General features: G+C 42.3%; 1 protein-coding gene across 5 annotated transcripts; it reads right to left on the reverse strand.

The window, feature by feature from the left end:
* Positions 1–4,076: 4,076 nt before the first annotated feature.
* Extl2 (exostosin like glycosyltransferase 2) lies at positions 4,077–23,381 on the reverse strand. Of its 5 annotated transcripts, none has more exons than XM_048352057.1 (6): positions 23,312–23,373; positions 20,171–20,245; positions 14,918–15,044; positions 9,974–10,401; positions 8,830–8,900; positions 4,077–5,371 (listed from the first exon to the last, which is right to left on the reverse strand). In XM_048352057.1, exons 4-6 carry the CDS (start codon positions 10,365–10,367, stop codon positions 4,886–4,888), a joined length of 951 nt encoding a protein of 316 aa, XP_048208014.1. In that variant the 5' UTR covers positions 10,368–10,401; positions 14,918–15,044; positions 20,171–20,245; positions 23,312–23,373; the 3' UTR covers positions 4,077–4,885. The 5 variants fall into 5 exon arrangements, with proteins under 5 accessions (XP_048208014.1, XP_048208015.1, XP_048208011.1 ...); XM_048352058.1 differs by lacking the exon at positions 23,312–23,373 and adding an exon at positions 22,800–22,815; XM_048352054.1 differs by lacking the exon at positions 14,918–15,044 and having other exon boundaries at positions 23,312–23,381.
* Between the last annotated feature and the right edge of the window lie 316 nt (positions 23,382–23,697).

The following is a 23,697-nucleotide window of genomic DNA, read 5'->3' on the forward strand; positions in this document are numbered from 1 at the left end:
CTCATACTTGCCCACATTCAACCACTTGAGCCATTTTCTACCCCTCAGCTCTACCTTTCTTGTATGTGCCAGTTCTGGGGCTTGAACTCAAGGCCTAGGCACTGTCCCTGAGCTTTTCAAATGTTCAAGGCTAGCACTCTAGCACTTTAGTCACAGCTCTACTACAGGATTTTAAGGTGCTAATTGGAGATGGGCTGGCTTTGAACTGCAATCCTCAGATCTCAGAAGCCTAAGTAGCTAGGATTATAGGTATGAGACATGTAGGATCTCATGTTTTTCCTCAGTTCAAGACACAAACCTACAGATTTCTGTGTATTTAACTGGGGTTACAGACCCATAATACCACACCCAGCCTGACTGCGAAGGGACTTGATAACTTCTTTTGGCTCAGGCAGGCCTCAAACTGCCATTCCCCTGACTTTTGCCTCTGCAGCAGCTGGTATAACAGATGTGAGCCACTGCACCCAGTGATTCTAGCTTCTTTTCATGCTCCAAGGTATAATTTTGATATGTTTCTTTATAACTTAGCTTTTTCCCCTTAAATCCTTAAGCTAAGCAGTTCTTTGTCTGTAATGGTTTAGAAAAACTTATTTTCTCAGACACTACTAAATTCTTTACATTGTGTCCTCTGAAACACCTGCAAAGTTTTAGGGCAGTGGTTCTCGTCTTCATTCTGCAGGGAAGGAAAATAAGTGGTGCCAGGGCTTGGAGTATTTTTGAAAATATTTGGGTTTTATATTGAGAAGACCTTTGTGAAAGGAGAAACAGAGGGAAGAGGGAGACGGAGAGGTATGCAAACGTGGGGAGAGAAAACATAAGTTGAAAGGAAAAGGCCAGCACCTGGAACTAGTGTCCTAGTGCATGTACTAGTGTCCTAGTGCATGTCCACTTACAGAGCCACCCCCCCCCCCTTATTTATTTAGAATCGTTTGAATCTTGGGGTCACAGCTTAAGGTTTTTCTAAGGGGAACACATGAGCAATTTTTTGTTGTTTTTGCTTTAAGATGGTTTCCTGCTGGGGCTAGGAAAAGGGCAGCAATTCACTGTCTCAAGTTTCTAGAAGCACATTAACAGTTTCCAGTAGAGGCTAGCACTGGTGGCTCACTCTTGTGATCCTAGTTACACCAGAAGCTGTGATCTGGGGAAATGCAGTTTGAAGTCAGCCCCAGTAGGAAAGTCCATGAAACTCTGCTCTCCAATTAACTACCAAAAAGCTGGATGTGGAACTGTGTCTCAATGGGAAGAAAGCCAGCTTTGAGCAAAAAAGCTAAAGGATTAGTGCCCGGGCCCTGAGTTCAAGCACCAGTACCACCACACACAGACACACATTTCCAAAAGCTCACAGAGCCCTTGAATCTTCCATTTGGCTGTTGCTTGCCTATCTTTTCAGCCTTCTGCAGTGTTCTGTGAATGGTAGCATTTCAGAATCCTGCAATATTCAAATATTTTGTACATGGAATAACCAAATGGCAGAAGAATTAAAATATGTGAAATTGGGAAGACTAATGAGGAACAGGTGCTCTGAGAACGACATCCATAGTGTTGCCATGGCAATACTTCTGGAGGCAATTAGCAATAGTATTGAGAGCTCTAAAGACACAAAACCACTAGAAAGATCCAGGTGGTGAACTTTACTAGATTTGATTTTAAAGAAATAATTACAGGTAGGTTCACAGGTATGTGCTCAAGGCAAGGATGTCTAAATGCCAGTATTCAGGAGGCTGAGATATAAGGATCGCTGTTTGAAGCTAGCTTGGGCACAAATCAATGGGACTATCTCCAATTAACCACCCAAAAAAGCCAGACGTGGAGCTGTAGCTCAAGCTGTAGAGTGCCAGCCTTTAGTGGAAAGGCCAGGCCAGAATGCAAAGCCCCAACAGTGATAGTATAATTAATTACATAAATCATGATTTAGCCATATAATGAAATGCCAAGTAAAGTATGCTGTTGAAAAAGCCCTGGAAAAATCTGTTTCCAAAATGCCATTGCTAATTGGGTAGGTGGGCTTTTAACTTCTTCGTTGTCGTCTTCTAATTATGCTAATTAAGTTGCTGAAATGAATGTGTACTGCTTCCTTGATGAGAATGAAGGTATTTTGAGATGGTCATAGAAACCCCAGGGCTCCATGTCTGTTACAGTGACACCTTCCTGTTCTACCTGGGATATGCGGGGCTTTTCTGTGCCGTTACCTTTGCCCTTGTGTCAGGAACTCCTTCACTCCTAAGCTTCACTTCTAGAACCTGTAACATGGAGAAGGGATGGTGGTATTTTTATGTGAGCTACTTCTGTTCTTCCTTACAATCAAACCCCACGTGACCGTATCTATTTTACTCTTCCCACAGAATTGCTATTTTGAGACAACATAGACGTTATGAAAGAAAAATGAGAAAAGATTTACATTTTTCAGATAAGGAAACTGAGGCTGTGTAAATATGTAGGCAAGGAATTGTGCGGGAATATTCTCACTGGCAAAGACTGCATACCTGACTCATGTTATATTGCTGCTTGTATGCACAGTTACTTTTTCACTAATGTGGGGGCAGAATAAGAGGTGTTTGGGAAGGCTGGGCAGTGTGGGTCATGTCCATAATTGCAGCTACTGTAGAGGAGCTTCACAGTTTGAGACCAAACCAGGTCAAATAAAACTATAAGACACTCATCTCAATCTATATTCGGCATATTCTGGTGTATGCCTGTAATCCTTGCTGTGCAGGAGGCAGTATATAGAGGGATCACAGTCCAAGACTAGCCCTGAGCGAGAATGAGAGACTATCTGAAAATAGCTAAAAGTGTAAAGGGTTGGAGATATAGCTTAAGTGGTACAGCGCCTGCCTAGCAAGAACAAGGCCCTGAATTCAAACCCTTTACCAACACAAACAGCAACAACAAAAAGGGCTGGGAGTATGGCCTAGTGGCAAGAGTGCTTGCCTCGTATACATGAAGCCCTGGGTTCGATTCCTAAGCACCACATACAAAGAAAATGGCCAGAAGTGGCACTGTGACTCAAGTGGCAGAGTGCTAGCCTTGGGCAAAAAGAAGCCAGGGACAGTGCTCAGGCCCTGAGTACATGGCCCAGGACTGGCCAAAAAAAAACAAACAAAAAAAGATGTGTTGAGGGAAGGGTAATTTTAATGAGTCTAGTGACAATGTTTGCAGGAGTCTTTGTAAGGTATATTGAACTGTATTTGCTCTTCAATATCTGAAAACATGGTATAATTAAGGAGTGTCATGCTGAACTGAATGTTAGAAAACACAAGATGAGAAATGAAATTTGAAAATATTTTCCCATGGGGAATGTGGGTAGTATTTCTACTTCTTTCCTACCCACGATGTTAAAGTATGTAGAAACTCATAGACACACATACACACACACACACACACACACACACACACACACACACACAAAACCCTCCACAAAACGTGATTCTGCTGAATTAACATTGATCATTGGATGGTTAAAATTTATTTACATATCCAATAGTGGAATACCAAGTAGCAAGAGAAAGTATGGACTACCAAATTTGGGGAAAGCAGATAATTGACATTATGTAGGTTCAAAGTTCTTTTCTTTGAATCTAATGATATCCAGGCACAGACATACTCCGATGTAAAGAAACAACACAGACCAAACCAATTGCACAAGTATCTCATTATGAGAGCATTGACCATGATTTCTGTATTGTCACAGTTCTCCTATTTTGAGGATGGGTAGGCATTATGTGAAGACACAAAGGAAGAGTAAGGGGAGAAGAAAAGATGGGGAGAAGCAGGAGGAGAGGGATGGGGAGGAAAAGGGGAAGTGGGAGGAGGAGGTGATGGAGGCCTAATGAAGTGTCCCTTAGCAGCAGTAGTAATCTAGGACTTAAAAAGATACCAGGGAGGCTGGGGATATGGCCTAGTGGCAAGAGCGTTTGACTCGTATACATGAAGCCCTGGGTTCAATTCCCCAGCACCACACATATAGAAAATGGCCAGAAGTGGCGCTGTGGCTCAAGTGGCAGAGTGCTAGCCTTGAGCAAAAGAAAGCCAGGGACAGTGCTCAGGCCCTGAGTTCAAGCCCCAGGAATGGCAAAAAAAAAAGATACCAGGGAGGGCAAAGCCACCAGCTCATGTAACTGTGAGTGGCAGCCTCTGACTCCTATCTGCTGGGACTCTCTTGTCAGTGCTTCTGGTGTAACTGAAACTTTATCAGGATGCATAGTGCCTTGGGTCTTGTTTGAAACAGGGAAAAAAATGTTCTGAATGCAAGCATTTGTGTGTGATACACACATACCTGCTTACTATCCACGAGGTAACCTAAGCCTTAATAAAAAGTTGATACTAATAAGGGTTTTAACTTCTGCAAGCTTTTACTTAAATCATTCTTTCAGAAGTTATTTTGCACATGTTTATAAATAGAGGATTTATGGTAAAACATAAATTGATAGACATTAGCAAGGTCACATTCAGTAACAAAATGTGATTAACTTTTTTCCTAGCTGCCCATTGATGCATATAAGAAACTCTCCATTTCGGAGTGGTTCATGCAATTAATGCTGACACAACTCAAGCAAACAACTAGACATTGCTGAGCTATGACACTTGCACTCTCAATCCTAACAGGCTAATCAATGAATATAAAAGCACCAATAGCTATATCAAAACCACATTCAGAAGGGCCATGGGGGAATGCACTGGGAGCAACAAAATTTCCTTTTTAAATTGGGTTAAAACTTTCTTTAATTCCTTTTCCCTACACTGTGGGCTTTTGCATAAAAGAGGCATTTCAGGCTTCTCATTAAAACAATCATCTGGCTGGATGCTGGTGGTTCACGGCTATAATCCTAGCTACTGAGGAGGCTGAGATCTAAAGATAGTGGTGCAAAGTTTCTCCTCTGCTTTCCTTTCACATTTTAGTTTTGTGATTGGCATATGGAAAACCAAACTGAGATATCATAATGTTGGAGTATTTTAGGGGCATGCCATCATAGATATTAACAAGCTTATTTAAGCAGTAAGACCTCTGCAGAAAGTGTTCAGCTCGATGCCACATTCCGGAATAGCCATTGGTTTCCTTTTCCAGATTAATCATATTTACAGGTTTCACAAATACACCTGAAGTCTTCCCAATGTGCTTGGTGATGATGAAATTCATGGCAATATCATCACAATTCTGAGTTTCGTCTATCAAAGCATGGAGGGCTGCAGGCTGCCTTTGGAAGAGTTCCAGATACTTGCTATTGAAGAACGAGGCTCCAATCAGCACCATAGAGTACTGGTCCCCATTTCCCAACCCGGGTGCTTGTAGTTCAAATCCACCATAATTATAGATACCTGAGGAAGTGGAGACATGCTTTCGAGGTACAAATCCTACAATTTGGTCAGAGAATTGCTGAAAAGAGGGAAAAAGAATAAGTAAGTGTGGCATTTCTGTAAAGACACAGGGAGGCTGGGCACCAGTGGTGTAGGTCTGTAATCCTAGCTACTTAAGTGGCTGAGATCTAAGGATCAAGGTTCAAAGGCAGCCCAAGCAGACAAATCCTGAGACTCTGATCTCCAATGAAGCGCCAAACAACTAGAAGAAGAGCTGTGGCTCAAGTGGTAGAGAGCTAGCCTTGAGTGCAAAAGGTAAGAAACAGTGCTCAGGCCCTGAGTTCAAGCCCGCCTCACCCCCGCCCCCCAGACTATTTGTTGTAAAGAGAATGAAACTGACCTGTCAACTTTTCCTTTTTCCCTATTTCTGCATCTTAATTTCATCTAACTCTGGGCTATTTAATAAATTTAATGTCCTTAAAGGTCACTGTTGATTTTTTTTTAAATGTTTTATGTTGGCAGGGTGAGGTGCCTTAGCTACAAGAAAGTGGCAGTCTGTAGAACCTCCAACGCCAGTATGGGCAAAATCATGAGACCTTGCCTGAAAAATAATATAACTAAAGCAAAGAGGACGAGGGGCATAACTCAAGTGTACTTGAGCTCAAAACCTAGTACCACAGGAAAAACAAAAAAAGTCATTTTACTCTTTTGACTTGAGTAGCTCCCTTTTAAAAACATGAGATAATGAGATATATTTTTATCATATATGTCACATATATCTATATACATATATAAATCTTATATATCTCATATACATACATAAATCTTATATATCTATATCTAATATTATATACATATATGCATAGGTAGACATCCAAATGGGAAATGTATCAAGAACTTTGAAGAACATAAGGTAGTAAAACACTTCATATTATTAGGTTGAGACAAGCAAAAACAAAATTCAGTCAAATCAAAACAAAAAACACTGACTCCTGAGAAGAGGACAAGGGCTTGATGGGTTAAACGTTGATCCTTGTAAGTAATTCAAGTTCTATTCGCTAAATCTCTTAGGGATGCACTCAGCCTAGGAGGGTCAGCACAGAGGGAGCAGGGAGTCACCATGCTGGGAAAGCTGTAAATGAGGCCGGGGAAGTCAATAAAAGCATGGGGTGCAGAGGCAAGGAGGAAGGTTAGAGGATGAGCAATAAAGGCTGCTGGACTTCAGAGAAATGTCACTGGCAAAGGCAGAGAATGAAGGGGCTTTCACAGCTAGATGGAGGAGTGGAGGGGAAAGCAATGAGGATGGAGGAACAGACAGGGCAGGTGCAGAGCATGGCTGGGGTCTCACCTCTTGTCCATGTGCTCTAATTCACTCCACGAGGAACTCTTTTCACTCATGGAAGGAGTCAGATTATCTTAGACAATGGATGGAAACTACTCTTGATAATTGATGGCTAAAACTTGAAAATCATATTTATACCTCTCTTTTACTTTGTCAGTACTGGGTTTGCACTCAGGGCCTCGTGCTTACTAAGCCATGCCTCCAGCTCTGCTGTTCCATCATTACTTTTAGGACAATATTTTGCTTCCTACTTTGAGACTTCGTGTGGCTGGAATCATATATGCACCCCACCTCACACAGCTTTCCTTGGTGGACACAGAGCTGCATGGACTTTTCTGCCAGGAAGAGAGTGTGTGTGTGTGTGTGTGTGTGTGTGTGTGTGTGCGCGCACATGCATGCACCAGACCCCAGGCTTGAACTCAGGGCCTGGACATTATCTCTCTGAGCATTTGGCTCAAAGCTAGCACTATACCTCTGCAGTAGAGCTAGCATAGCTCCCACTCAGGGTTTTTTTTTTTTTTTTTTTTTTTTTTTTGTATGAGTGTCTCACAGACTTTCCTGCCTAGGCTGGCTTTGAACTGTGATCCTCAGATCTCAGCCTTCTGAGTAGCTAGGATTACAGGTCTGAGCCACTGGGGCCTGGCTGAAAAAGTTCTTTTATATTCAGGGCTTTTTAGGCCTGGAGGTTTGATCCTCACAATCTCAGCCTTCCACGTAGTTTGGGATTACAGATGTGCCGTGTCCCTCCCGCCTCAGTACCAGGGCTTGAAATCAGGGACTTGCTTGATGTTTTTCATTCAGGACTGGCACTCTACCATTTGAGTCATATTTAATGTTCCATCTTTTGCTGGTTAATTGGAGAGAAGTTTCCCAGATTTGTCTGCCCAGTCTGGCTTTGAACCATGATCCTCAATTCTCAGCCTCCTCAAGAACTAGGATTATAGGTATGGGCCATTAGTGCAGGGTTTATATTTATATTGAACTATGATTTACTTAGATTATTCATAGTTCTCATATTATGCCTGCTTTCATCTTCACATTCTGAGTAGACTGATTTTTTTTTTCTTAAATAGAAATCTCATATTGATGTTTTACATTAGAACTTTTAGCTTTAAAAGCTTTCATTTACAGGACTGGGAAGTTATTGACATAAACTGCTGACATAGTTAATCAGTAATGGAGGCATGAAGTTTAAGACCGCAGCTTTTATTAGGCTGTTATATACAAAGCACTGTGACAACCTGCTATTCATACCAATGAAGCAGACCATGTATGGAGCAGCCTCAAGAGTATTTGTATGCAATTCTGGTCTCATATAATTGTAGTGCAACTTGTAAAAGTTAGCTATGATTATTAGTACAAATTAAACAGGAGTGTTAGTGATAGTATGTGTCTATGCTAGGATTTGGGTGGGGAAGGAAAAAGCTCAATGGCAAATGCAGACATTTCTAAACAAATATTGAATTTTTTGATATAATAAATGCATTCTCAAATGTTTGTAAAAATGTTGATAGAGCTGGGTGTCAGTGACTGTAATCCTAACTACTCAGGAAGTTGAGATCTGAAGCCAGCATAAGCAACAAAGTCTGCAGGACTTTCATCCCCCAATTAACCACACACACAAAAAGCCAGAATTAGAGCACCAGCCTGGAGTATAAAAGCCCAGGGAAAGTGCCCAGGCCCTGAGATCAAGTCCCAGGACCAACACACAAACACACACACACGTATATTTCTCATTTGAGACACGTCTATGGCCTGTAGAAATGATCTCCTCTCATCTTTGCTGTGTCAAATTATTTCTTAGTTGTTCTCCAGGAGTTAATTCCAGTTCTTCTTCCCCACACCTCCCAATATTAAGCCAATTTTTTTTTTTTTTTTTTGCCAGTTCAGGGGCTTGGACTCAGGGCCTGAGCACTGTCCCTGGCTTCTCTTTGCTCAAGGCTAGCACTCTGCCACTTGAGCTACAGCGCCACTTCTGGCCATTTTCTGTATATGTGGTGCTGGGGAATTGAACCCAGGGCCTCATGTATACGAGGCGAGCACTCTTGCCACTAGGCCATATCCCCAGCCCTAAGCCAATTTTCAGGACGGTTATCAGCTCAGGAAATCAAATACTGCCCATGATGTTTTGAGTAACACCCTCATTTAACTATAGCATCTTGATTTAAGCACTGGATATGTTTTAGCAACATTACCTGCCAAACTGAGAAAGCAAAAACAAGATCCTGGGCACTAATGAGTGTATCGTCATCCACCATTAACACCGCTGAAAGGAAAGGAAAATAAATTTACATTGAACCCTTTGGAATTGAAAACAAAAGCAATACGATACAATTCCAAATGAAGTACTTTCCAAATCAGTTAGTAAATAACGACTGTCTTCTGATAGATTTATCTAGTAGAAAAAAGTCTTTTTGAATTATAGTTGATTTCATAATAGCCCAAGAGGGAAATAAGTAGACAATTAGCATCCATCATTGTAGAAACCAATGGACCTTAAAGCAAATGAAGTTTCTTATGAGCAAATTACAACCTCATGAAAGAGTTACAAATGGGAGGAAGACAGTGACAAAAAATGTATGAAGCATAAGCTAAACAGCATCTATTTTTGCTATAATTAATCATGTATATTTTATCATTTGGCATACCTTTTTTTAGTATAATAATATTGCTTCTTTGTTACTACTGCAAGGCATTTGTGATTTCCTCAGCAGGAAATGCTCCTTGAAATCTTGGAAACTTCCTTCAGCTTTTCAAAGTGTCCTCTCTCTGTCTCTGTCTCTCTCTCTGGTGTGTGTGTGTGCGCGCATGTGGACTCAGGGTCTGAGTGTGCTCCTTAAACTTTTTTCTTCAAAGCTAGCACTCTCAGCTCCACATGTGGCTCTTTGGTGGTTAATTGGAGATAAGAGACTCAGAAAGCAGGCACCAGTGCTCACACCTGTAATCCTAACTACTAAGGAAGCTGAGATCTGAGGATCACAGTTTGAAGCCAGTCAGGGCAGCAAACTCTTATTTCTGATCTCCAATAAACTACTCAGAAAAAGCCAGAAGTGGTGCCGTCTCAAGTGATAGAGTGCTAGCCTTGAGTAAAAGAACCTCAGGGATAGCACCCAGGCCCTGAGTTTATGCCCCAAGATTGGGGCGGGTGATGGGGGGGAGAGTCTCAGGGGCTTTAACTGCCCAGGCTGGCTTTGAATTTCAATCCTCAGATCTCAGCCTCCTGTAGCTAGGATCATAGGCGTGAGCCACTAGTGGCCAGAAAGACAACTGTTTTGTGATAATCCCAAATCAACATTCCCACCTCAGCCCTTCCAGACTTACATTTCAGCTCTACCTCACCTTTGGTTTCCAGTTCTGGGAAGACCTGTAATCGATTTCTCATTCTGTTTGTTGTTTGCGGTTTGAAGATCACAGGGACAGGGTGTGGCCCCAGAGAGTTCCACAACTCATCCGGCCCCTTCTCACCGACATTGTTCCACACAACGATCACTTTGTGCAGGTGAGGGACTGCCTGATAATGATTTAGAAGTCTTAACAAGAGATCCGTTCTGTTGTACGTCTGCATAATGAGAGTAAAGGAATCCAGTGGGGACTTGCCCTGGGGTTTCATCTCCCTGCGCAGAGTGAGGATCTTGTCTTCTTTGATATTTGGAAGGAGATTGGTCAGAGCTCCAGCCACTAGCAGTAACATAAGGATGACCACCAGAGAGAAACGCAGCACCCGGATCCCCATGACTCTCCCAGGAAGCTTGCAGATGGGACAACACCTGAACCAGAAATGGGAATATAATACAGACTGTGAGCATTTCTGTGGGTAGTCAGTGTGTCTTTATGCCTTTTTAACCAGGAGCAAGATTAATCTTAAATTTAGTTCATTCAAGTTGACCCATCTGTCTGTCTTTTTCTCCATGTCAGTACTGGGGACTTGAATGTACAGCCTCATCCTTTTACTTGGTTTTTCCACTCAAGACTGGGGCTTGACCCCTTAAGCCACACATCCATCCTAGCTTTTGTGCTGGTAAATTGGAAATGAGTCTTCTGGGTTATTCTGCTCAGGTTGGCTTTGAACCCTGATTCTCAGATTTTAGCCTCCTCAGTAGCTAGGGTGACAGTTGAGAGCCAACTTCCCACTCTCTTTGATATGGTAATATAGCAAAGTATAGTCTTAACATTTCCTTCTTTTGGGGACTATTTGTTTTGTAGCGGTACACCAAATAAGAATTAATTTTTCAAAAAAAAGAATTATTTTTCCCTATTTTACTGCTAATAATCTGGATCAGAGATTATTTTATCTTCACATTTTCTTATTATTATCAACTGGTTGTACAGGGTGGGTTTCATTTTAACATGACCATGAATGTATACAATGTACTTTGATCAGACTCACTTCCTTCTTTCTCTCCCTCATCATTGCTCCTCTGCAGAGATTATTTTTTAAATGAGACTATAGTTCTTTCAGATAGACGGGTAGCCTAAGGCTTTAACATCATCTTTTAAGACTATGAGAATGGAGAACTCCCAGAGCAAGTGCATGTACTTCATGATATAATACTCTACTAAGCAATGTCCAAGCCAAGAAAGAGCTTATTTTATAGTTTATTTTCTGGGAGATCTTGCTTTGTAGGCTCAGATCTGCCTCAATCTCACTTACATAGCCCAGGCTGGCCTTGAACCCATGATCCTCCTGCCTGTTTCCTGACTGCTGGGATTACAGGCATGTTTCACATGTCTGGCCTTGGGAAGAGTTACTGACAAGAACATGTCCAGCAATTCTTCTCAACAATCCAGGTTTGAAAAGCAATGTTACCTTTTCCAAGGTTATTCTATTTTGGACTTTTTAAGAAAAGCACTTCTGTGTTTGCTTTTCTGTCATGGCCTCACTCCTAAGATATGAATAAATTGAATTATGTTAAGTAACCTCAGCTCTGCTGAGATTATTTTTCAAGGATAGCAATTTAAGGCAATAGAGAACATTTTCATTTCATGTATTCTCTTACTAAAACAACAAATACCACTAGTATATCCAACTAAAAGCAAACCACATGAATTCATAACCTTGAAAATCCTTTTATTTATCTTTTGGCCAGTCCTGGGCCTTGGACTCAGGGCCTGAGCACTGTCCCTGGCTTCCTTTTGCTCAAGGCTAGCACTCTGCCACTTGAGCCACAGCGCCACTTCTGGCCATTTTCTGTATATGTGGTGCTGGGGAATCGAACCCAGGGCCTCATGTATATGAGGCAAGCTCTCTTGCCACTAGGCCATATCCCCAGCCCATTGAAAATCCTTTTAATACTGAATCAAAACCAAGTCCTTTAAAACAGTTTCAGTTCTGCATGAGGATGGTCAGCTGGAAACCCTCAAGAGTAAAAAGAGTATTTTGCCAACTGCTTTAAATAATGCAAACCAGAATCAAGATCTTTGTCTTTGTTTTCTGCACTCAGATGGGGGCATTGTAAAACATATAGTTGGTTTTGGTCTCTAAATAGTAATAACTCACTACTTGGAAACTGGGTACAGGAAAAATTAATGTAATTTATTATATCTTACTGTACATATACAATGTCAAAGACACTCAAATGGCTACTTTACTTTTTACCCGCATTTTTAAGGAGTTTATTGCCTGTGGCCAATATAAAAATCTTCTCTTTCAAATACTTTCTAATCCCCTACATTACCTGTATCAGAAAGGTTTCTGGAGTTATGAATAATTTATGACTGCAGAATTGGATTATAAATATTTAATTTCATATTTATTCAGTATTGAAATTCCAAGACAGTTAGGCAAATCTTTTTAGTTTGCATAGGAAGGTGAGAAAGCAAGGACCTGATATCCACCAGGGAAGAAGTATAGGCTCAAGTGTAAGTGTGCTGATCTGGAGCAAAGGAAGCCAAGGGACAGCACCCAAGCATGGACTTCAAGCCCCAGGACTGGTAGCCTCCCTCCCCCAGAAAGCAAATAATACCTAGTCCATGAAGCAATAGTTACATATTCTCTCATATATGTTTTTAAATGGACTAGGATATTGGAATTTACAAAGACTTGCTATTCAGCTACTAACCACAATATCTATCAAAGTTACCTGGGAGGAATGCTGTGGAAGAATTATTTTTCAAGGCTAGTTTCTTTAAATTGGAAGAATAATAATTATCCGGAGAGAAGCTGTAAACATGTTTTGTTCATGCCAGAACAGAGAATGTTCTGTGGCCACTAGCTCATAAGGTAGTAAAGCAATGAGCAACTTGATGACATAAAAGGAGAAGCTGTCATTTCATCTTGGTGCCACAGACGGTAGAAGAATGATACTAGTCTGCCATTTCACTATAAGATCAGCTTGTTACTGCACAGACTGTTTCTCTTCAGGCTCATCCTCCAGAATTTATATGTATTTGCCTGAAAACATATGATCACAGAGTGCAGATGCTCAAAAAAGAAAAAAAGGCCTTTGTCTGCCAAGAGATAAAAGTCATTTCAAGGTACAACACAGAGGTGAATTCAAAATCTGGGTTTCCCTACAATAGGAATCTGCATGATGAAAAGATGGAAGAGATAGCTATACAATGGGTGAGCAGTTTCTGGCCAAGTTTGTTCATTTATTTATTTAGTGCTACTATTGGAGATTAAACTCAGGGAGGGCCTAGATTCTTCTGTCCCTTTGCCTTCTCATCCAAGGCTAGTGCTCTACCATTAGCTCCAATTCTGGTGTTTTGTTGGTTAATTAGAGACAAGAATCTCATAGGTTTTCCTGACCAGGAAAGCTTTGAACCTCAATCCTCAGATAGATCTCTACCTCCAGAGTTAGCTAGGACTACAGGGGTAAGCACCTGGCACCTGGCCTGGTCAGGTTTATTGCATGCAGATGATAGAAATAATTCAAATGGAGGCCAAGGAGCAGGTATCTACATACAGTGAGCAGATCAATGGCTTCCTGTATTGGTTTGTGCTACTAACCAAGAAAACACTTCCATCCATTTCTTTTCTCCCTCCTGTCTCTCATATATCACCAGCAATGGAAGAGTGTGTTTTCACAGCTTTCCATACTCAGTGCTCCTGTGAACTCTGAACATGGTGCTATTAGACCTTGCATCTAAATTTCACAACAGTGCCTCTAGCTTTTCTCTCAGCAGGACTATGTCCTGATGCAATTTCTGCCCATCTTTATAGTGCAGAACAGTAGTTGGTTCATTTTTGCATTTGTGTTTGTATTTCTTGTTAATGGAATGTGGCAGTCTCCGTTTACATTACTTTAAACTTTAAAATGGAGGCCTAAAGACACTGAACTGAATAAGCTCAAATTAAATGCAAATTGGGGCCCAATTAGGACTAAATAGTAGCTAAGAAACTTTTCCTATGTAACACACCTGGGACCTCATGTGAGAAGAGGCAATCTTCTCAGCCAAACTAAAACGCCTCCATCTTGTAAGCACTCACCATTGTATACTGATATTTCCTGGAATTATTTGCTTCTTGACTTCAATTGTAACTGTTAGACTACATTGGACATTGTCAGAAACTATGCATACATCCAGGTACAAAAGAACAAAGGAAAAGTTTGTCAGCAAAGGGACTGGCAAGACCCCCTTCTTACCAGGGAGAAATGAGAAGAGCAGTCTATCATCTGGGGTGACATATATAACCTAGGAGGTCTTAGAGGCCTCGGTGTGGATGTGCAGACCAGGGGCTTCATCGTGGCAGGCTATGATTTATGGCTGCTGTCAAATGGTAGGTGGGGGTCCTGCAACTGCCCAGGGCTGGAGGTCATTATAAGGAAATCTTGGAAGATGGATGAGGGCTAATTATTCACTGCCCTTACTAGATGGGCCTAGTGTTGCTTAGGAAAGGAGCATGCTAAGCTATGGGAGAGGAGGCTATCAGGCTTATAGTAACTATCGTTGTTCATGATGAACCAGTCATATCAGGTGTATAAATCTTTGTCAATGAAGTTAAAGAATAAATGACCTTTGAGGGAACTTTCCACGGACTTCACCAACCTCCAGGTATAACTGCCAGCAGCCCCAGCCTCAGACCCATTGACAACCCTGTTCCCAACCAGCTGGGATGAGAACCATGTGTACCTTTGCCACCAAAGACAGCCATCCCACTCCATAAGAACCTTTCACTGATGGTTAGAGTGCTTTCTAACTTTCCTGTATTATCCATCACCTTGGTAACCAATTGTAAAGAAACTGTGAACCTGATTCCTTAGCCACAGGAAAAAGGACAACATCACTCCTTGGATTAGGATAAAAACTGAGCAGACCCCCCTGCTGAGTGTACCCACCTACCTCTGCAAAGAGAGCACCCTTCACTACAGAAGATGCTTTGATGAAGTGGAAATATCAAAGGAGTGAGTAAGTAAGCAGGCTAGAGGGCATGAGAAAATACATTCCAAGAGTCTCCTAGGGAAACATGCTAAGGAATTAAAATGACAACCCCTGTGTTAGTGAAAAAAAAAAAGAACAAATGATGAAATATTGTTTCATCAGGACTCAAGGGCCAATCTTAGAACCAGCTGTCTTTTGGCTCAAGTTTGGATTGGGCTTGCCAAGTATGAACCATTCAGAAAAAAAGCAGTTTACTCCAAAATATTAAAAATAGTCCTGTTTTCCCCAAAGTTAAAGCAGAGAAAAAGACAGAGGAGACAAAGCCTCCTGGCTGAAATCTACTCTTTTTATTTCTCCCTTAATCTCCCTACTCCCACAGCTCAGGGGCCAGAGTTGACTTCTCCAGTTTCTCCCTCCCATTCCCCAATTTCCTTTCCCTCATCACCCTAAGAACAATGCCTGCAGGACAGTGAAAACCTCTGCTTTCCTACATGGGCCTTGGAAAAAAGATTCTTCCATCTACACATCCATTGACTTCTATATTTTTCTCTGGATAGAGAGAAATCCCAAGGATGGTGGAGCCTGCCCGCCCAGCTCCTTACATAAACAGACATTCCAAGGCTGGAGTGAAACCCAGATACCCAGGGCTCTCAATCAGCACTCTATACATTCCCGAGATGAGTAGGAGGCCGTGCTGTTATGAAGGGACAAATGCAAGGGGGCTTCCCCTTTTTCTCAAGAAGAGGCTCTCCCTGCCTCCCCGCCCCCCCCCCCCCACCTTCAGGGCAACAACAACAAAAAAAAGAGTTCTCACTATTGCGCAATGGGGGTAGGGTGTGTGTGTGTGTGTGTGTGTGTGTGTGTGTGTGTGTGTGTGTGTGTGTGTGTGTGTTGGGCGGGGGAGGGGGAAGGCAATTGATACCTCTGGTGATGCTCCGGTTCCTGAGGCACTGGTCTTAGGGCCAGGCATAAAAAGGCAAGAAATAGGAGTGTCTATATGTTTCTAACATTCATACATCAGTTGAGTAAAGAGTCGGGGTCATGAACTTTACCTCTAGCCCATAGCTACCCTACACATCACCTTTCTGCTTTCACTATTGTGGCCAACCTATGTTTTACATCTCCCCTTTCTCCCCCACATCTTTTCAAAGATAATCCATAATGAATTTTATTTTTTTTTTGCCAGTCCTGGGGCTTGGACTCAGGGCCTGAGCACTGTCCCTGGCTTCTTTTGCTCAAGGCTAGCACTCTACCACTTGAGCCACAGCGCCGCTTCTGGCCGTTTTCTGTATATGTGGTGCTGAGGAATTGAACCCAGGGCTTCATGTATACAAGGCAAGCACTCTTGCAGGCCATATCCCCAGCCCCAATAAAATGTTTTTAAGCATTCCTACTTCTATGGAAGGCTCTTGGCGAATCCACCAATTTGCTTTGGAAGAAAAATCATCATTTGTTAGACAATATTGTATTTATAAATTTCCCCAAGGAGGCTTAAGCAGTAACAATATGATCAGAAACTCGATTACTTTAAGCAGGCAAGCAGCATGCAAAATTTAAATCAACAAAAGTTGGTTGGTCTTAACCTAGTTGACAAGTGAAAATTTAGCTTGGGATGTGACAGTGACAAAAAACTGTATACTTGAGGATGACTGGCAAAGAAAGAAATCCAAGCCAGTCCACCATTGCCCATAGAAAGGCTTTTCCATTAAAAATTGTAAGCAATGTATCTCGAATTTACTGTACATTAAAGAGTAAAGAGTGCCAGAAATAAAATACCAAAGGCCATTTTTCTTCACAGGCTTTTTCAGAATTCAATAGCTTTATACTATATAGTATTTTGAGACCAGGTTTGGTTTTTTTTCCAGTTTTTGTACAGCAGATTAAATTCAGAGCTTTGCATTTGCTAGGCAGGCGCCCTATGACTTGAGTCACATCTCTACCTCCTTTGGAATTTTCTAGACTGGGTTTTGCTTATGCACTGGCTGGCCTAGGTTGCAATTCTCCCACTTTGCCAGGCTAGATTTACCTCCCCTGGTGCTAAGCTTACTCCCTTATCAGTGCTCCCCTTTTCACCCTCTCCCCTGGGCACCCGACCAGCGGGCAGCCAAGGTGGAGCAAAGGGACATGGGCTAGCCTAAGGTGCACGTGGCCGAATGAGGTCCCGTTTTCCTCCCTCCGTACCCACCAAGGAAGCCAGGCGCAGACGGATCTCGGAGACGCTTCGGAGAGCAATCCAATTTAATCGGGAGGGGCTCACAGTAATATAGTAGTGATGATGAGGACTGAGCATGAGCTGGCGATAGGCTGGCGAGCTTGTCCATCCAAGAGCAGCTCCCAAGGACCTCCTTCATGGGCTAATGTCACTTCCCATAGTACCGCCCTCTGGGCAAAGCCCGGAAAGGAGAGCACACGTGCTGGCACAAGGTGGGGGATGGTCTCAAAGCTACCCCTTCTGGTTCGGGACCCAGAAGGAGATAGGTGTGGCTCACTTCCACACTGCCCCAGGGCTGGGGGAAGGGCAGCGTCTCGGGAGCACTCTCCTCGCCCTTCCCCCCTTAAGGCCAAGATGAATCCCCAACACCAGTTGTACTTCCTCATATTGATGAGGATGACAAATGTGAACAACCTGTATTTCCCCTGTAGCTGGGACAACAGGCATGAACCACCACATCCAGTCACTAGTTGAGACCAAGTATTACAAAGTTCTGCTAGGACTGGCTTTAATCAGTAATTCTCCAATCTCTACCTCCCAAGTAGCTAGAATGACAAGCATGAGCCAATTGTTTCTGACTTAAACATTTCACCTATATTCAGAAAATTCATTCTTATCATTGTAATCTTAAGAAGGCCATACAGCTTTTCTCACCTACAATTCTATGCTATTCTTCTTCCATGTTTCCTCTTACACATACACACACATATTTACAAGGTTCTTCACTCCTGTTACTTTCCTCACGAGTCTAAATATATCGAAGTAAAATAGTGTTATTCATACATACAGTAAGATAGGAACAGGAACAAACTTAAAACAATAAAAGAGACAATGTAGCATGACAGATTAATAAACACAGCTGGATTATCTTAGGGAGGGTTAACTATGAAATGGAATGAAAATATATCCATCTTTTCCACTGCCAGTATAAATCATTCTTTGTGTCTGTGCATGTGTGTGTATGAGACCACTGACAAAAACACATTTTTATTTTGTGCCAGCACTGGTGCTTGAAGTCAGGGCCTCAAGCTTTTTCACTCAAGGCTGGTACTCTACCACTTCAGCCATAGCTCCACTTTTAGCCTTTTGTTGGTTAAATGGGAGATAAGCGTTTCATAAACTTTCTGCCTAGGTTGGCTTTAAATTACCATTTTTAGCTTTCAGCTTCCTGAATAGCCAAGATTATAGGTGTGAATCACCAGTGCGTAGCTCACTATTATTTAAAACTGTGTCTTAGAAATCCTTGTCCTACTTTCACTACTTTTTTTTTGAAGCTAGAGCTGGAATGGAATCTCTAAAGCTTATTGAAAACTAGCTCCATTTACTACAAGAATGGATAGTGTTTGTAAAGTAAAACCTGCTTCCTTCAATCCAGCCAGCCATTTGTCACTGAGGCAGACAATGAGGTCCTCTCTACTTTCCAAGTACACAAGTGTGAAAGATGGGCAATGAAAGTTCTTTCTAATCTTGTACCTTTCTCTTGCAATTGTCTATTAATTAGAACTGGCGATATGATGATGATGATGATGATGATGATGTTGGGACTAACCCAACACATATAAACTAAGGTGAGAGGAAGAGGGACTTTCTACCTAAAATGCTGAAGACTTGCAAGGACTGAACAAGTCAATATATACTAAGAAGAAAGCAAGAAATAGAGAAGCAATTTTAGCTCAGCACAGTGCCATGCACGATTTGTTCCAGAAATGGGTCAAGAAAGAAACCAAGTACATCTGCATGTGTATTATTTGTACCGTTCCTTAATACTGGAACTTTTCATTTAAACCACTATCAATTTTAGTTATAGGAAAATGGAGGGGGTGGGTGGTGGTCAGGATATTACATGGCAGCTCCTTGGACTGTTTTATAGAACGTTTCCCTTTTTACCAATACTGGTTTTCCAAAACACTTCTGTAAGAGAAAGGAGATTTCATATATATGAATTAGGGCTTGTTAAGTATTTTTTATGTACCAAACTTAAGCTGGAAACAATCCCAATGCATGTGAGTTTTCTCATTTATTATAGGGAAGTTAAAATATCCACGGTGTCCACCAGTCAACAAATAGTGATAGGTGCTTTGCACGTGCCCAGCATTGTCAGATAGTGATAGCAGACTAGCAGACAGAGCTTCTGCCCTCACTGAGCTTAACAAGAGTAATGACAGTGCTTCATAGTTCCTCTCTCCCCTTCTGCAATTCCTCAAATCAGCAATGGTTCAAAAACTTTTAAACCAGCAGCTCACACCTGTAATCCTCACTACTCAGGAGAATGAGATCTGAGGATCATAGTTTGAAGCCAGTCCAAGCAAGGAAGTCCACGAGACTCATAGCCAACTATCGAAAAAGCCAGAAGCTGCTGGGTGCTGGTGGCTCATGCTGGTAATTCTAACTACTCAGGAGGTTGCAATCTGAAGATCACGGTTCAAAGCCAGCCTGGGAAAGAAAGTCCATAAAACTCTCATCACCAATTAATCACCAGAACACCAAAAGTAGAGTTGTGGCTCAAAATGCTAGAGTACTATCATTGAGCAAAAAGAGCTCAGGGGGACTGGGAATGTGGCTTAGCATGCCTAGCATGCATGAAGCCCTGGCACCACATACAGGAAAAAGCCGGAAGTGGTGCTTTGGCTCAAGAGGTAGAGTGCTAGCCTTGAGCAAAAAGAAGCTACTAGGGTCAGTGCTCAGGCTCTGAGTCCAAGCCCCAGGACTGGCCAAACAACAACAACAAAAGGGCTCAGGGATAGCACCCAGATCCTGAGTTCATGCTTCATGAATGACAACAAAACAAAGACAAAACAAAACAAAACAAAAAACAAAAAAGCTGGAAGTAGAGGTGTGGATCAAGATGTAGAGTGCTAGCTTTGAGCAAAAGAAGCTCAAGGACAGTACCCAGGTCCTGAATTCAAGCCCCAGGACTAGCAAAAAGAAAATGGTTATGATGATATAATTTCTGTTATAGCTATGTTGCTACATTAAAAAAAAACTCAAAATTTGCTACTTACCTCATTCTGTTATTGATTTTTATTTTAAATGTTCCTTATGGCTTCAATGTTTGTTTGGAACAAGCTGTCTTGGCACTATTAAGAGAAATAAAAGAATGTTCAGTTAATTTTGTGGGGTGGTTAATCAGCAGGAAATTAACAACTGCTTTAACTTATCCTTATAATTTTCTATTATGCTTTCTCAAAATGACCTCTAGGCAATGAAGCCGGTAATGATTTTTTGCTGGTTGGTGCTAAGACTGCTATACTTTGCCTTTAACTTTCTTTTGAGGATCTGGAAGCAAAATAAATGGACATCATCTCCACTATCTAATGCTTCCACATTTGAAATCCAGAGCATACATAGCTGGGAGCAGAACCTCTTATCATGCCAACAATTTGCATTGGAATTCAATTTCTAAATTGCATCTGTACTCTTATTTACTACCACACTTCCTTTTTGTACCAGCAGCAGTCCATAGGGCATTCAACTGGAAAGATTAAAGGAAGAAAAGCCAAAACACCATAAGGTCTAAAACAGGGTTGCAGACAAATAAACAACAGGGTGGAATCCTTTCAATTTACGCTGACTATTTCTAGAAAGAGCTGGATTTTTTTTTAAAATCCATGTAGTGTAGTTGCAGTTGACCCAATGCAATCAATGATATCAAAATATTTAAAAGTTCACAAGAGTAATTTACTAGTTACTGCATCTATTTATTTTATACTTTGACAAACCCATTTTATGTTGCAACCTGAGAATTCTGACTAGTCTTTCAAGGTGTTCTATTTGATTAAAGAATGGCAAGATAATGACCACCAAAATAGTGCTGAAGAATCAGTTTTAGTTTTCCAATGCCATGTTCTTCCATGGTAGAAATCATTGCAAGGTCAAAGGAATAAATTGGCATTTTCAGAAAGACTCATTCAGTGAGACTCCTCTTTTACAATTCCAAGAACATGTCTGTGCACAACTTATACATCACACAATTCTCATGTATGAGATGGACCTGTCTGCCTCTACCTCCCTTTTTTCACATTTTTGGATATAAGATCTTCCCAGGGAAAGAATTTCAGCTTAGTTAGCATTATAGTTCCAGTATCCAGACCTGCATATGGGAAATATTCATCAAATGCCTACTGAATGAATCCCACTTTGACATGTTAACATATATAGGTTAACATGCATGGGATACATTACTATTTCAAGGTGCAAATGTGAGGTACAGTGGAAAAATTTTGCTCACAGAACTTTTCCTGATTTAAACATGCTATAAATTAAAGTGCCTTCAATGCTGAGTACTGGTTGTTGTAGCTTATGTCTGTAATCCTACTTAGGAGGCTGAGATCTGATGATCAAGGTTAAAAGCCAGCCTAGGCAGAAAAGTCCAAGAAAAATCTTATCTCCAAAAGAAAGATGTGGCTTAAGTGATAGAGCATCAGCCTTGAACAGAAAAAGGTACTGAGTTCGTTGTTGAACTTAGTTGTCAAAGCTGTCCAAAATTTAAGAGAGGTGAATGTTAGGTCCTCTCCCTGAGGGCTACATTCAGATGCCCCCACCTCATTAAGTCTCCACCCAGTTACCTGGGTAACCAGCAGACCTGGAGGCAGTTACCTCCCCTTTCCCTGAGGTCACCTCCTAATCCACCTGGCCACACCCCTTGCCCCTGCCCTAAATAAAGCAGGGCTGGGTGGGGGTCGCGCTCTCTCTCTCCGGCCATGGAGCATCTTGGCCACAGGCCAGCAGTTCGGTAATAAACGTTCTCTCCTGCCTGAATACCGCGTGGCGTTCTCCTTTACCGGCTACCTACTTTAATAACCTAACAGTGAACAGAATTGCTACTTTCTTTTTTTTTTTTTTGCCAGTCCTGGGCCTTGAACTCAGGCCTGAGCACTGTCCCTGTCTTTTTTGCTCAAGGCTAGCGCTCTGCCACTTGAGCCACAGGGCCACTTCTGGCCATTTTCTATACATGTGGTGCTGAGGAATCGAACCTAGGGCTTCATGTATACAAGGCAAGCACTCTTGCCACTAGGCCATATTCCCAGCCCCAAATTGCTACTTTTTAAAAATCAAAATATTTTCATGGGTATACCTATTTTATATCTTTGGGAATGTGAAAATTTGGGAGGCTCTGGAAATTGATGGGGGGGAATTAAACTTTGTTTCTCCAATGTATTTTGATATTATTTGATAAAGGATAATGCACGTTTCTTCCTAAACCAGCTAAGCAAATTCAATTTGTAGCTGTATAAGGTAAAATACAACATTTATTTTCAAAGGTAGGCTATAAAAGCAGGCTCATATTGCAGCTGACCTTGATGAGTTCAGAAAATGCTGGAAATCAATCGCTGAAATGTGATTATTTATATATGTTACTGCTAACATCATGGAAATAAAGCAGTCTGGAGGAGAAAAAAAAAATCCAACTGCAACGGAAGTATTTCTCATTAAACTATCTTGTTTGCGTCCCATTAAGGGTTTCCCCAGCAATGCAGTATAGTAAAATTCAAAGTCGATTGCAAACCGTGAACGCCTTCTTTAAAAAAGAAAAAAGTAAATGCTGCCAATTGAATGTATTCCTGTTCAAATTATAATACAAAGAAAAGCCAAGACCAAGTGCTTCCCATTCTCCCCCCACCCCGAACTTACATTTGTATTTTTTATAGGGCAGTTTTAAAACATGAACATAAAAAAAAACCCAGTCCAAAAACCTCCAGAATATCTTCAAAAAGCAAGCCAGTGGATTACTATACAAAGTTGCAAAACACGAAGGCAAAGAAGGCTTGCGTGCCACCGACCCCTTCCCCACCGCCCCCGCCCCCGCCCCCTCCCCCGTGATGGGAAGGCAAAGCCTCGGGGTGTCCGCTCGCCGCAGCAGCCCGAGCACTCACTCGCTTGCAGCTAGGTTGACGTAAAGCAGCAGAGGCGTCTCCTGTGCTCTTCCCCCCCCACCCCCTTGAAAATGATTCTTCTTTTCTTCCTCACGCGCCAGCAGCGTGCTTTTTTCCAGGCCCGGTGGCGGGGAGAGGCGCCTCCCGCAGCGGGCGCGCAGGGAGCGGGGTGATGGCCCCCCGAGTGGCCACCCCCCTTTCCGTGACGCTCCACTTCCTGTTACACTAAAAGCAACCCGGAGAAGCTGGGTTTTGTAGTTTCCAACTCACCTCCAAGCGCCGGTCCCGCTTCCCCCGGTTTCTCGGAGGTAACAACTTTTCGTGATGCACGTGGTTAACCACGTAACCACAGCCGATTTCCCCCGAAGGCTCCGGGAGGCGGTGTGCCGCGATCGGGAGCCCAGAAGGAGGGGAGTGGAGGGGATCACCCTGCGGCGCCTCCCGTGGCCGGCTTCTGCCAGCGTCCGGCACTGAGATCCTGGATGGTGGCGGGGGCTGCCGCCCCGGGGTGACCTGGAAGTAAAAGAGGCCCTTAGAATTTAGGGGTGTCGAGGGGTCAGGAACACCAAGGAAGCAATACGTGCGCAAAGCTTAATGCAACAGCCCCGCGGATCCCTACGTGAAGGAGTTCTTCTAACTACTCAAGGTCTTTGTTT

This window comes from Perognathus longimembris, chromosome 7, assembly GCF_023159225.1.
Source record: "Perognathus longimembris pacificus isolate PPM17 chromosome 7, ASM2315922v1, whole genome shotgun sequence".
In the NCBI taxonomy this organism is placed as follows: Eukaryota; Metazoa; Chordata; class Mammalia; order Rodentia; family Heteromyidae; genus Perognathus; species Perognathus longimembris.